Source organism: Gigantopelta aegis, chromosome 15, assembly GCF_016097555.1.
Source record: "Gigantopelta aegis isolate Gae_Host chromosome 15, Gae_host_genome, whole genome shotgun sequence".
In the NCBI taxonomy this organism is placed as follows: domain Eukaryota; kingdom Metazoa; phylum Mollusca; class Gastropoda; order Neomphalida; family Peltospiridae; genus Gigantopelta; species Gigantopelta aegis.
In genome coordinates, this window is record NC_054713.1 from 21,927,069 (window position 1) to 21,940,849 (window position 13,781).

At 40.6% G+C, this 13,781-nt stretch overlaps 1 protein-coding gene across 1 annotated transcript; it reads left to right on the forward strand.

Annotated features, from left to right (window-relative positions):
- The first annotated feature begins 2,296 nt into the window (after positions 1–2,296).
- Positions 2,297–13,007, forward strand: LOC121390206 (zinc finger and BTB domain-containing protein 41-like). The gene is made up of 3 exons (XM_041521976.1): positions 2,297–2,803; positions 7,688–7,792; positions 11,195–13,007. Exons 1-3 carry the CDS (start codon positions 2,601–2,603, stop codon positions 12,834–12,836), a joined length of 1,950 nt encoding a protein of 649 aa, XP_041377910.1. The 5' UTR covers positions 2,297–2,600; the 3' UTR covers positions 12,837–13,007.
- Positions 13,008–13,781: the final 774 nt, after the last annotated feature.

Here is a 13,781-nt window from a genome sequence, read left to right on the forward strand (position 1 = left end):
AGTTTACAATAGCAGCAAATTCAGTATCTCATAAATGTTTTAAAATACGTATAGGAACAAATTAGAATTATGACTTGAATTTTACTGAAAATAGATCATTATGCAAACATATTTGCGGACTTAATAATATATTCAGCGGAATCACTTCCAACTTTTATAAACTTAGTTAACTATATTTAGTTTTAAATCAAGTGCAAACTCTGACAGAATAAGTTTTAAAATCTACAGGGAATTAACAATTTTCTTTTACCTATCGCATTTTTCCAGTTGGCGCCATAACCGCAGAGTAATTGATCCAACCGCTACTGCTTTATCCGTATGATCAGCATCATGGAGTGGGCGTGGGATCTACCTGTAGACAGAGCGCTCGCCTAAGATCGAATAATCGAATCCTTCGGTAGACATATCCACTTATTGATTATTGTTTTCTTTTCCCCCCATCCCAACCACGGGTGGTGACGCTGCCCTTTTCTCGAAGGCTAAAATGGAACATTTTTCATTTTATAATTTAAAAAAACCCAAACAAATCATTTATATTTCTATAGCCTATCCACTGAATTCAAATTCAAATTCTATTTTTTCTTTCTTTCTTTCTTTCTTTATATAATTTATGAATAATACAAAGAACATGGCACATTCTAAACCATAAGTAAGAATATTTAAATAAAAACATATACAGTCATGTATGGATTTTAAGTGAATAATGGCACGCAATGTATATAATTTAGATGGTTTAATAATAATTAATAAAACTATACTGCTTATACTGAGGTAGAGGATCTGGACAGTTCTGTTTGTGTGAAAACACTTCGTAACATGCCTGCTCAACTATTGGTGATATGTGAGCTGGGCAGTCTAAGAGGAAAAACAATTGTTCCAAGTCAGTTAAGCTGGTAAAATCCGGACAGTGTATTTCTATTTTTGTGTATAATATATTCCCATGAATTCAAGTCGACTCTATGCAGATTAAGACTATCATATACTCTGTCAAAAAAGAAACGCATAGGTGATAGGAAAAGAAGAAAAGTGTTTGATTTTACAAAATATAGTTTTTTTGTACAACGTTGCTGAATGACCTTGTTTGTTAATGTTCCTGGAATGGGACAGCATGCCCAAATGCACCCTAAAACAAATTTACTGTACGTTGTGGCCCCCAGACCCACCGCCACGGGCTTCGCCAGACACCTCGACCCCCCCCCCCCCCCCCCCCCCCCCCGTGCTAAATTTCCTGCGCACGCTCCTGCAGTCGCACGCCACATGAACGTCCATCAGAGCACCATTCTCTGGTACAGGCATTTCAACCAGCTGAAGACCGGCCCAGAAGTGGAAGACCTCGCATAACAACTGCAGCACAAGATCGCTACATCCGGGTTCTGCACTTGCGTCACCGAACTGCCACAGCAACGGACACTGCTGGACGCATACGTGGTTTGAGAAGGGTGTCTGCACAAACTATTCGGAATCGACTTCGAGAAGCTGGTTTACGGGCTAGGAGACCGTATGTTGGCCCCGTCCTGCGACGTCAGCATCGACATTTACGTGTTCGCTGGTGCACGAATGTACAGGAGTGGAACTTGGGAAACTGGCGGCGAGTATGGTTTAGCGACGAGTCACGTTCCCTTCTACAGCGACGTGATGGACGACAACGTGTTTACAGACGCCGCGTTGAACGTTTTGCCAACAACTGCGTCGCCCAAGTTGACAGATTCGGTGGAGGGAGTGTCATGATGTGGGGAGCCATCTCATACACCGGCAGAAGTGAACTTGTGTTCGTACAAGGCAACCTGACAGCTGTACGTTACGGGGATGAAATTCGTCGCCGTCACATGCTTCCCATTTGGATCGACAGAGATAACTCTTTCAGCAGGACAATGCCAGGCCGCATACGGCACGTGTAACAATGGATTTCCTACAGAATGAGAACATTAATGTGCTGCCATGGCCATCAAGATCGCCAGATCTCAACCCCATTGAACATCTATGGGACGAACTGGACAGACGTGTACGCCAGCGTGACCCGGAGCCTCGGACGCTTCCGCAACTGTCATATGCACTGCAGGAAGAATGGGCTAGGATTCCATGTGCCCGGATTCAGAGACTCATTCAGTCTATGCCAAGGAGATGTCACGCAGTGATTGCTGCTGCTGGTGGCCACACAAGGTACTGATTTCAGCGCCCTCGTGCGACGCTGTTTGGTGACGAAAACGCATCCACTGCCATCAGTCCATAGCAAGAACATTGTCACATACTCATGTCAAATTTGACTGTGATAAATAACGAAATTATGCCACTTTGTATTAAAGAGATAATTCCATGAATATTTCGCCTATGCATTTCTTTTTTGACAGAGTATATTTTAATTAAAAAAAAATAAAAAATGTTCACGTTGAATAATCATGTTGGGTAACATATCATTACCCCAAATGAATTTTCTGGATCCGCCACTGACTATGCATATTTACTTTTAATTTTTAATTTTTAATTTTTGTATTATTATTATTTTTTTGGTTTGTTTCTCCGACATGTGACTGGATCTGCAAGAACTGGCCTCGGTGCTCTTTGGATAAGAGACTATATTTATCTAAAGAGAAAGGAAGAAAATGAATAGATTCAACGACTGGGGGATGACACAAGGTAGATGTAGAACAACAACCGACCATGAAAGAAATCTTAAGAGGAGTGTTGATGATGCGAAGAGGAAGCGTGAGTTAATTAACATTGGGTGTGAGCGTGACCGGTGGGCCGACCTGCAAGAACGTCTTGGAATCGACAGCGAAGAACTCGCAGCCGCTCTAATGGATTAGTGAGTGTTTTCTACCCCATAATTTTGAGCATCGAACATTTCTCGGGCCCTGTTTATTGGCACTAACATAACGCGAGTGCGAGTGCTAATAATTTTAACATGCCCATATACCACTAGAGTTTCGAGCATGTCCGTCCCGGGGCCTGTCACTGGATAGCCAGTGACTTGCTCCGGGACAGAACAAAATTAAGGGGATAATTTTGAAATTTACATCCAAAAATTAAATAGTGGGCCTTTAAAATTTTGATGTGCATTTCTAATTAATATAATTAATAAAGAAAATTCTACTCATTAAATTTGGTCGCTAGATTAGATCGGGTGGTCAAAAAGAAATCAGATAGATAGATATAACACACCTGATTTGGGATGGGGGGTTGAAAATGGACAGAATTTTGAAAATAGCAATTAGTAAAAGAAATTAGTAGGATTAAAATTAGAAAGAAAAAATAATTGAATTGACTGCTCGGCCGAATATTTATATAATTTGGAGCATTTTAGAAGGACAGTCCAAAAATAAAGAAGAGAGGATCGGACTATTTAATATTTTTTTAAAAAGAAGTAATTTCGACATAAAATTTTGAACGAAGGTCTAAAAGTTTAAAGTCCGATCTTATGGTCCAGGCCGGGGTGGGGGTGGGGGGGCGTAAGTTTGAGGTGGGCGGAATTTGGAATACGAATTTAGTAGTTAGGTCAAAGACCGAAGACCAAAATGTGCTACAAAAATTTAAGTCCAAAAAATAAAATTAGAATGCTCGACCGAAAAGGTTTTAAGGTGATTTGAGCAATTTAGACGGGCTGCCAAAATAAACTGCGTCGGACTGTTTACAACAAATTTTTTTTTAAAAATAAAATGAAATAAAATTTTGAACTGCGGCCAACAATGTTTAAGTCCAACAAAGCCCTAAAAAGATACATGTCCTAGGAGAGGTTCCGCAGCGGAACTCATGGCGAGTTGATGGGATGATCGGCTCGGAACTTCGGGAAGAAGTGTGGCAGGTCGATGTAGCACTCTCCCCGAAGTATTGCTGAGTAGTCTTCCGGAAGTATCAGCTTGATAATCCGATTGACGATTGGATTATCCATGTCTGATTTCAGCAAGCCTTGCCGGTACATCCCATTCCGCTCCGACGTTAGGTAGTAGGTGCGACTTCCCTCGACGTACTGGAACTGGTATCGCCCTTGACCAGTTGGTGTTGGTCTCCAACTCTTGGTGACGAAGGGGCCTGGCAGCTGAGAGGTCGCAGTGAACTCCCCCTTCACACAGTCGCGGTACCGTCCAGGAAGCTTGTTGCGTGCGATCTGCAAAGTCGTGGGTTGTGTGTCGGACTAATCCTGGACCGACACCTTACTCTTCTTGGCTTCACGCTCTGCAACCGCTGTTGCAACAACTCGTGGAGACGCCGGTGGATTGGTTGGTGCGGACGACACTTTTCCTGTTTTCATTGGCGTTGGTGCTGCAGGGGGAGGGGCCGCCACTGCCGGTTTGGCTCCACCTTCGCTGCTCCTGGCGTCTGCTGCTTCCGAGGAGTTGAGGGCGGCGATGCAGAAGGGGCCGCAGCCGGCAGTTGAGCCGCCCGGTTTGGTCCCCCCTGAGCTACCGTGGGACGACGTCTTCTCCTACTTCGCGATCTCTTCTGTTTATTGTGATCATAATACAAGGTGACAATAGCCATGCTCCCATTGTGTTCAACACGATACTTGGCCAAGCTCGTGCAGCACAGCCCCAAGGGTGGGGGAGAGAGAAACCTTGATGTTTGAAAAACAACCGCATTCTGCGCTGTCTCGAGTAGAATGCTAACATAACGTGATTACTTTTACTTGCATCAGTAGAAATTTATTAGTCTCTCTCTCTCTCTCTCTCTCTCTCTCTCTCTCTCTCTCTCTCTCTCTCTCTCTCTCAATCCATAAAATATTGACACATCAGTAGAGCCCAAATGATAAATTTTATATTATAAACTGAAACTACATGTAGTGATGTTCTATTATTCATATTATTCTAAACGATAGTACCGGTACATATGTAATCGAAAGATGATCGGTTGGTGCCAAATGATTATAATCAATGCAGGGCTAAACTCTGAACCAAAATGTTAACAACTACGAAAAATTGCTCTCCTACCTTTATTTTTCATTAGATTTTACCCACATTTTGTCCAGACAGAAATCTTAAAAAACCCATTACAATGACACAGATTCCACATACTAGATGATAACCATGTCACCTACATGTATATCAATTCACTGAGATCGCATAGGGCAAAAAGCATGTAATTTTGTGCCGGCTGCCATTTTAACTTTTTATGGAATATTCTCCAAGAGGGGGTATGACTTAATCTAACAACGTCATAACATGTTATGATATAAAAGCAAACGTGATGACGTCATATTAATATATACATATATATATATATATATATATATATATATATATATATATATATATATATATATATATATATATACACATGTATTGTTATTTTTTTATTTTTTTATTTTATTATTGTTATATTTTTAATGATACCACTAGAGATCATTGATTTTATATTAATTATGTCACATACTTTGGAGGCTTTCACCCCTCTTGAAGAGTATTCCATAACAAAAACAAAATGGCAGACAGCAGTAAACTGCATGTATTTTGCCCTATGTTATCTCAGCGAAGTCGATACTGGCGACATCGTTACAGTCTCATATGTGAAATCGGTGTCACTGTAATGTGTTTTTTTCACAACTTGTGTCTGGACAAAATTTGGGGGAAATGTAACGGTAATTAAAGGTAGGAGAGTAATTTATTGTAATTGTTAACAATTTGGTTCGGACTTCAGTTCTGTCAATCTCCAAATTCGTCTATTGCAAATTTCTAAAACAATTGGCGAATTTTATTTTCATTTGGCGAAATAATTTCATGAAATAATTGATATTCTGCAGTTTTTGAAGTTTGATAAATAATTTGGCGAAATATTCTGCTGACCGAGAGCTAACTCTGTGATGATTGATGATGAAATTCCAACTGATTCCCAACACTATAATAAAAATCAATATTTTCATATACTTACCATTTGTGACACCCAATAGCCGATGTGTATTTTTGTGCTGGGGTGTCATTAAACAATCATTCATTTATTCATTCTATAATAATAACAATAATCATAGGGTTTTACGTGCACATTCAGAACAAGCTGTTGTAGTGCACGCCTGTCCTGGGTGCAGGTGCCAGCCTCGGCCAGTTTCTCCATCCAGGACACTATAATAGTGTTTCCCCCTGGAGTTTTGTTCAGAGGTTTGACAAAATAGTTTGACATAAACCAAGCCCCATAGGGGGCTAGAATGCTGGGGGGGGGGGGGGGGGGGGGGGGGGGGGGGGGGGGGGGGGGGGGGGGGGGGGGGGGGTCTGCAAATTGATCACAGAGGTGAGTCCCTGTTTTTTTAATGGTTATAATTTTTACGGTTCTGGTAAAGAAATTCACAGGGTCAGTGCGGAGTCCGAACGGTCCTGTGCTAGGGGAAACACTGCTATGCTTATTGTTTGTTTATTTATTTATTTAAATCTGCATTATTTATTTGTAGTTATGAACTTCATAATAATTGTCACACGGTAACGCCTGCATCAGAGACCCCAGCAGCATGCTGTTCTGGAGTATCAAATACTGTGGCACAAAATGATTCAAACAGATATTTTATTTCTCTATTTAACCAGCTTCAAGCCAGAATGTAAATTTCAAATATATTATTGTACACCACCAATCCCATGGTTAGTGTATTTTTTAAAAATCTAGAAAACCTGGATTTTAGTTCTAGATAAGGAAAAGAAAGAAAGAAATGTTTTATTTAACGACACACTCAACACATTTTATTTACGGTTATATGGTGTCAGACATATGGTAAAGAACCACACAGATTTTGAGAGGAAACCCACTGTCGCCACTACATGGGCTACTCTTTTTCGATTAGCAGCAAGGGATCTTTTATATGCACCATCCCACAGACAGGATAGCACATACCACAGTCTTTGATATACCAGTCGTGGTGCACTGGCTGGAGCGAGAAATAACCCAATGGGCCCACCGGTGGGAATCGATCCCAGACCGGCCGCGCATCAAGAGAATGCTTTACCACTGGGCTACGTCCCACCCTCTAGCTGTAGATAAATAAATTCCAATCAATAATTCAGTAATATGTATTATCAGTTTGTGCTTAGTCTAATAATTCAGTAATATGTATTATCAGTTTGTGCTTAGTCTAATAATTCAGTAATATGTATTATCAGTTTGTGCTTAGTCTAATCATTTTATACTTTTTCAAATTATTATTTTGACATTATATGCAAATAATTAATAATAATAAACATTATTATTAAAATCTATCTTAAAATATATCCTTCTATAAGTGTATATGACACCCACATTGTACTCCATAATGCTTCTGAAAACAACTAAAAATTTAAAACAATTTACTGGGGAGTATGCCCCCGAACCCCCCTGGCATTTTCGCCCACTTTGGGGGCTCAGTTTGTGTCAAACTATTTTGCCAACCCTTTGAACAAAGCTATTGTAATGCACGCCTGTCCTGGGCACATGTGCCGGCTTCAGCCAGCTTCAGGACTATATAATAGAGTTTCTCTCAGAATTTTTGTTCAGAGGTTTGACGAAATAGTTTGACATAAACTGAGCTCCAAAGGGGGCTAAAATGTAGGAGAGTTCTGCAAATTGATCAGTGGTGAGTCCCTGTTTTTTTTTCAATGGTTATAATTTTTCCGGTTCCGGTAAAGAAATTCACGGGGTCGGTGCGGAGTACGAAGGGTCCTGTGCTAGGGGAAACACTGCTATGCTTATTCAGTTATTGTTTGTTTATTTATTTATTTAAATTTGCATTTTTTATTTGTAGTTATGAACTTCATAATAGTTGTCACATGGTAACGCCCACATCAGAGACCCCAGCAGCATGCTGTTCTGGAGTATCAAATACTGTGGCACAAAATTATTCAAACAGGTATTTTATTTCTCTATTTAACCCGCTTCAAGCCAGAATGTAAATTTCAAATATATTATTGTAGATGTATGTAGTAGTTCAGTTGTTTATAGGACAGAGCTATCCCATGAAAGGAAGCTATGTAAGAAATTTCTATCCTACATGAGATATCACACGCACTCGTTTAACATGACATCATTGGTAATATATGACATCGTATTAATGTGAGATGGTGATGTGAGGTCATTAGACACAGTTTTAAATTAATCTTTTCATTATCAGAGCTATCTTGTCAATTTTTAGGGTTAAATTTCATTTAACACATGAAACAAACACAATAAATATGATAGTGTAGTTTATTTATGATAAAATGGTCAAATAAAGAAGTTACTTCTTCAGCCATCTTTGTCTGTTCGTGTTACAACATAATGGTTTATTTACTGAATGAATGAATGAAAAATCAATCGTATGCGCCAGGCCCATACACAGGGGTGTGCGAGGGGTGCGTCTGCCGAGGTCCGTCCGTGGATGTGTAAATGGGGTAATAACCTTTCTTCCACAATTTCTGTATAACATTTAACATATTTTGAGGCAAAGAAACATTTCAAATTTACTTACCAGAATGCAGGAAAATGTATTTCCTGCATTCTAGATTTTAAAAAATTGGGGGGGGGGGGGGGGGGCATGGCCGGACCTACGGTAGGTAGGTGCAGTAGTAGACGGTAGGTAGGTGCAGTAGTAGACGGTAGGTAGGTGCAGTAGTAGACGATAGGTAGGTAGCGACTCTTTCACTTATACACGGTGGGATGTAGTAGACGATAGGTAGGTAGCGACTCTTTCACTTATACACGGTGGGATGTAGTAGACGATAGGTAGGTGCAGTAGTAGATGATAGGTAGGTGCAGTAGTAGATGATAGGTAGGTAGCGACTCTTTCACTTATACATGGTGGGATGTAGTAGACGATAGGTGGGTAGCGACTCTTCCACTTATACACGGTGGGATGCAGCAGACGATAGGTGGGTAGCGACTCTTCCACTTATACATGGTGGGATGCAGCAGACGATAGGTGGGTAGCGACTCTTCCACTTATACACGGTGGGATGCAGCAGATGATAGGTGGGTAGCGACTCGTTCACTTATACACGGTGGGATGTAGCAGACGATAGGTGGGTAGCGACTCTTTCACTTATACACGGTGGGATGTAGCAGACGATAGGTGGGTAGCGACTCTTTCACTTATACACGGTGGAATGTAGCAGACGATAGGTGGGTAGCGACTCGTTCACTTATACACGGTGGGATGTAGCAGATGATAGGTAGGTAGCGACTCTTTCACTTATACATGGTGGGATGTACCCCAGTGGTAAAGCGCTCACTTGATGCATTGTCAGTCTAGGATCAATCCCCGTCACTGGGCCCATTGGACTATTTTTCATTCTAACCAGTATACCACGACTGGTATATCAAAGGGTGTGGTACGTGTGTATATGCTGTCCTGTCTGTTGCATGGTGCATATAAAGGATCCCTTGCTACTAGTGAAAAAATGCATCAAATTTCCTCTCTTGACTATATGTCAAACATACCAGTAGTCGATGATTAATAAATCAATGTGCTCTAGTGGTGCTGTTAAACAAAACAAACTTTAACTTTCACTTGGATATGATTAGTAATATTGATAACAGAAGACTGCGGGCTATTGAGGACAGGTAAAAGTCATGCTACTCTTAGCTTTTTTCAAGAATTTGAGACATTTTACAAGAGCTTTTCTTTTCTTTTTAAACTGGGATGTCAGTGTTGTATGTGATATAACGTCACCTGTAATCCTTTGTTTTCTTAATTTCCTATTGGGCTGTTTCTCTCCAGCCACTGCGCCACAACTGGTATATCAAAGGCTGTGGTATGTTATCCTTTCTGTGGGATGGTGCATATAAAAGATCCCTTGCTGCTAATTGAAAAGAGTAGCCCATGAAATGGCAACAGCGGGGTTTCACTCTCAATATCTGTGTGGTCCTTAACCACATGTCCAACACCACATAACCTTAAATAAAATGTGTTGAGTGCATTGTTAAATAAAACATTTCCTTCCTTCCTTCCTTCCTTCCTTCCTTAATTCCCTGAACCTCTTTTAAACAAGCCTTTGTGTTTAAAAATAGCAGGGAGTGATATCGAAACATCTTCCCAAGTAATAAACCTTGCAAATACATGTGTGTATTCAGAGCACAGAGTTGCGTCCTGCGAAAAGCAAAAAGCTGTCCATCTTTTAGACCTAGCAGCTGCAGCATAACTTCATGTACTGAAACCACCCAAAAATAGCAAGTCCTTTTACAAGAGATGTATGTACGATTAGCGAAGACTGAAGCTATATTACAAACTCACTATTAGTAAAATATACTTTTTTACACACAGTCATCAAACCGAAACCCAAACCGAAGGAGTTCATTCTCTGAAAGTAGATCTTCTGAATCAGTATTTATAATGACATTCAAACACTAGCAGCTTCTCTTTAAACAACCAGTGGGACATGCAATGTTACCATATTTTTAGTGGATGACAAAAGAGCAAACAATTATGAGATGAAATTAAGGTACACTTGGGTGTGCCAGCATGTTTGCACACCTCAGATGTGCAGGGCTGTTTTAAACAGCTACATATTTATGAAACAAGAAAGAAAGAAAAATGTTTTATTTAACGACACACTCAACACATTATATTTATGGTTATATGGCGTCAGACATATTATGGTTAAGGACCACACAGATTTTTAGAGAAAACCCGCTGTCGCCACATAGGCTACTCTTTTATGACAGGCAGCAAGGGATCTTTTATTTGCTCTTCCCACAGGCAGGATAACACAAACCATGGCCTTTGTTGAACCAGTTATGGATCACTGGTCGGTGCAAGTGGTTTACACCTACCCATTGAGCCTTGCGGAGCACTCACTCAGGGTTTGGAGTCGGTATCTGGATTAAAAATCCCATGCCTCGACTGGGATCCGAACCCAGTACCTACCAGCCTGTTGACTGATGGCCTATCCACGACGCCACCGAGGCCGGTTTTATGAAACAAAGTTTTTCATTTTGTTTTTAAGGAGCTGGATATAGCCCAGTGGGATCGATCATTGTCAGTGGGCCCATTGAGTTATTTCTAGTTCCACCTAGTTTACCACAACTGGTATATCAAAGGCTGTGGTATGTGCTATCTTGTCTGTGGGATGGTGCATATAAAATATCCCTTGTTACTAATAAAAGGATGTAGTGGGTTTCCTCTATGTCTAAATTACACATTGTTTGACAAGAAACCACTTCTGAGATGAAATTAAGGTGTGCTGAGGTGTACCAGCGTGTTCACACACTTCAGATGTGCAGGGCTGTTTTGAACAGAGACATATTTATGAAACAAAGTTTTTCTTTTTGTTTTCAGTACAATTTCGGATACCAACAACTGCCATAGCCATGAACATCAGAATGGTGATCCATACTCGGTGAGTGCTGGTGACAAAGAAGAAGATTCAGTGAATAACAATAACGAAAAGTCATCCACATCTGAATCCTTGTCTGTGAGTGAGAGTCTACCTAGTCGCCAGCCCGATGTGATGTGCACGAATCAAACAAACCAAATCGAGTCTGGAGCTGGGCCAGATTCTCAATCAGATGCAACAGATAAAGATGAAGATGACTCTGGTGAATCCTTTTGTGGCTATCAGTCGCTGGATGAAGATTTTGTCACATTCAGAGATTCCACTTCAGAAGATGACCTTGAACAACAGAAGAAGAAGAAGAAAAAGAAGCGCAAGAAGGATAATGATGTAGATTACGAACCCAAACGACAGAAGGAGAAGAAAAAGAAGAGCAAACAGGATGATGATGATGCTGCTGCTGCTGCTGATGATGAAGATTCTGAAGACAGGGCTGCTGATGATGAGTCTGGAGATACTGATGACAGCTTTGGTGATGTCTCATCAAAAGATGATGACCATAAAAACCTAAATGAAAAACCTGCTATGATAAAAAATGCTGACAATGAATATGTCTGCACGGTTTGCCCTGCAATTTGTTTCAGTGATGAAGCTGCAGATGCACACCTTGTTAGTCATAGTGAGAGTTGGTGTGAGAAATGCGACAAACAGTGTTTATCTGTCACTTGTTTAAAAGCTCACCAAAGTCGATGCCAAGGATACAGTACGTTTACTTGTTTATTTTCTGGTTGTGAGTATACTGTGCGGTCTAGGTATGCAGTTTTTAAACACACCGTGGCAGTCCATTCCAAGGAAAAGCTGTTCGAATGTGCACTGTGCTCATTTGACACAAGTTTGGTGAATGGTTTCGTGAATCACATTAAAACAAGTCATTACATTTCACCTGTTTTAAAAAAAGGAAGGACTTCATGTGAAATCTGTGGGACCAAGTTCCGAGGGCAAAGAGTTTTAAGAGAACACAAACGCAGTATCCATGGAATTGAGGTCCCTGAACTGCAGGCCATTTGTGAGGTCTGTGGCAAGGTTTTCAAAAAGAACAGTCTCAAGTCTCACATGAACAATACACATCTAGATCAGGCTGTCCCCTGTGAGTTTGATGGCTGCAGTAGTATATTCGTGACGAAAATGAAAATGAAACAGCATTACAGACATGTCCATTTGGGCATCAAGGCTGTGAAGTGTCCTTTTGAAGGCTGTTCGTATGGGTGTCACAGTAAGTGCAGGATGGACATCCATTATAACATGGTTCACTTGAAAGTGCGGAGCATCCCTTGCACGTGGCCGGGCTGTGACAAACGCTTCTACCGGGATACCCATCTGGCAGTCCACCTGCGTATCCACTCCGACGAAAAGCCACTTAGCTGCGAACTGTGTGAGTACAGGTGTAGACAACGTGCTGCATTAAACTGGCACATGAACAAACAACATAAGCCTGAGGTTTGTGACGAGAATGGCAGTCATCTTGGTGGAAGAGTTAATAGAGTGAAGAGCGATACATCTGTGGAAGTTAACATTCCACCTGCTGGGGTTCCCGCAGTCACACATGCTAGAAAACCCGGACGAAAGGGAAAGAAAGAAAAGAACTGAACAGTAGACACACTTAATATTATGAGACCAAGACCCAAAGATTCTACTGTTAAAATAAAACAAATAACAAGACTATGTAGTGTGTGTGTGTGTGAGAGAGAGAGAGAGTGTTTGTGAGTATGAGAGAGAGAGAGAGTGTTTGTGAATGTGAGAGAGAGAGTGTTTGTGAGTATGAGAGAGAGAGAGTGTTTGTGAATGTGAGAGAGAGAGTGTTTGTGAGTGTGAGAGAGAGAGAGAGAGAGACCGACAGACAGACAGACAGAGAGACAGAGAGAGAGAGAGAGAGACAGAGACAGAGACAGAGAGAGAGAGAGTGTGTGTGTGTGTGACCGACATACACAATTAAAATTATTGTGGGATAGAGACACAAAGCAAAGAAGTGAAAATGAGAAACCTTTAGGGACTAGGAAAAGAAAAACAGTAAAATGCATAATGGTGAAGATTCCATTGTTAGAGTATTGGTCCTTCATAATTCACCATGTAATTAGTTTTCTAAAATGTTTCTGATATATGTGGAGAGTTCTGCAGGAAATGATACAAGGGGAATCTGTACTGTTAAGTCATGTTATAGAACATGCATGTATATTGAACAAAGGGAAATTCACTTGTGGTGCCTTTGATTCTGTAACTCCCCCAGCACGTGCGCCTGTTTAGATACTCGTGTATGTAAATGACATATTTTGCATAAAATTTATTTTCACAAAGTGGACTGACTTTGATCTGAAATTGCTAAACAATTAGCTGTGTTCAATAGACTCATCCTTCAAGAGAGATCAGCTAGAGACTAATTAAAGAATCTTTATTGATGTTTAGCTCCCCTTAGCATGTGGATTTTAAAAATTAAAAAAAAATAGTACTACAACAGGATTAAAGGGACATAACCTAGTTTTTAAACACTGACACATATTTTTGACTATTATAACCGTTTTTAATAACTTAAATCAT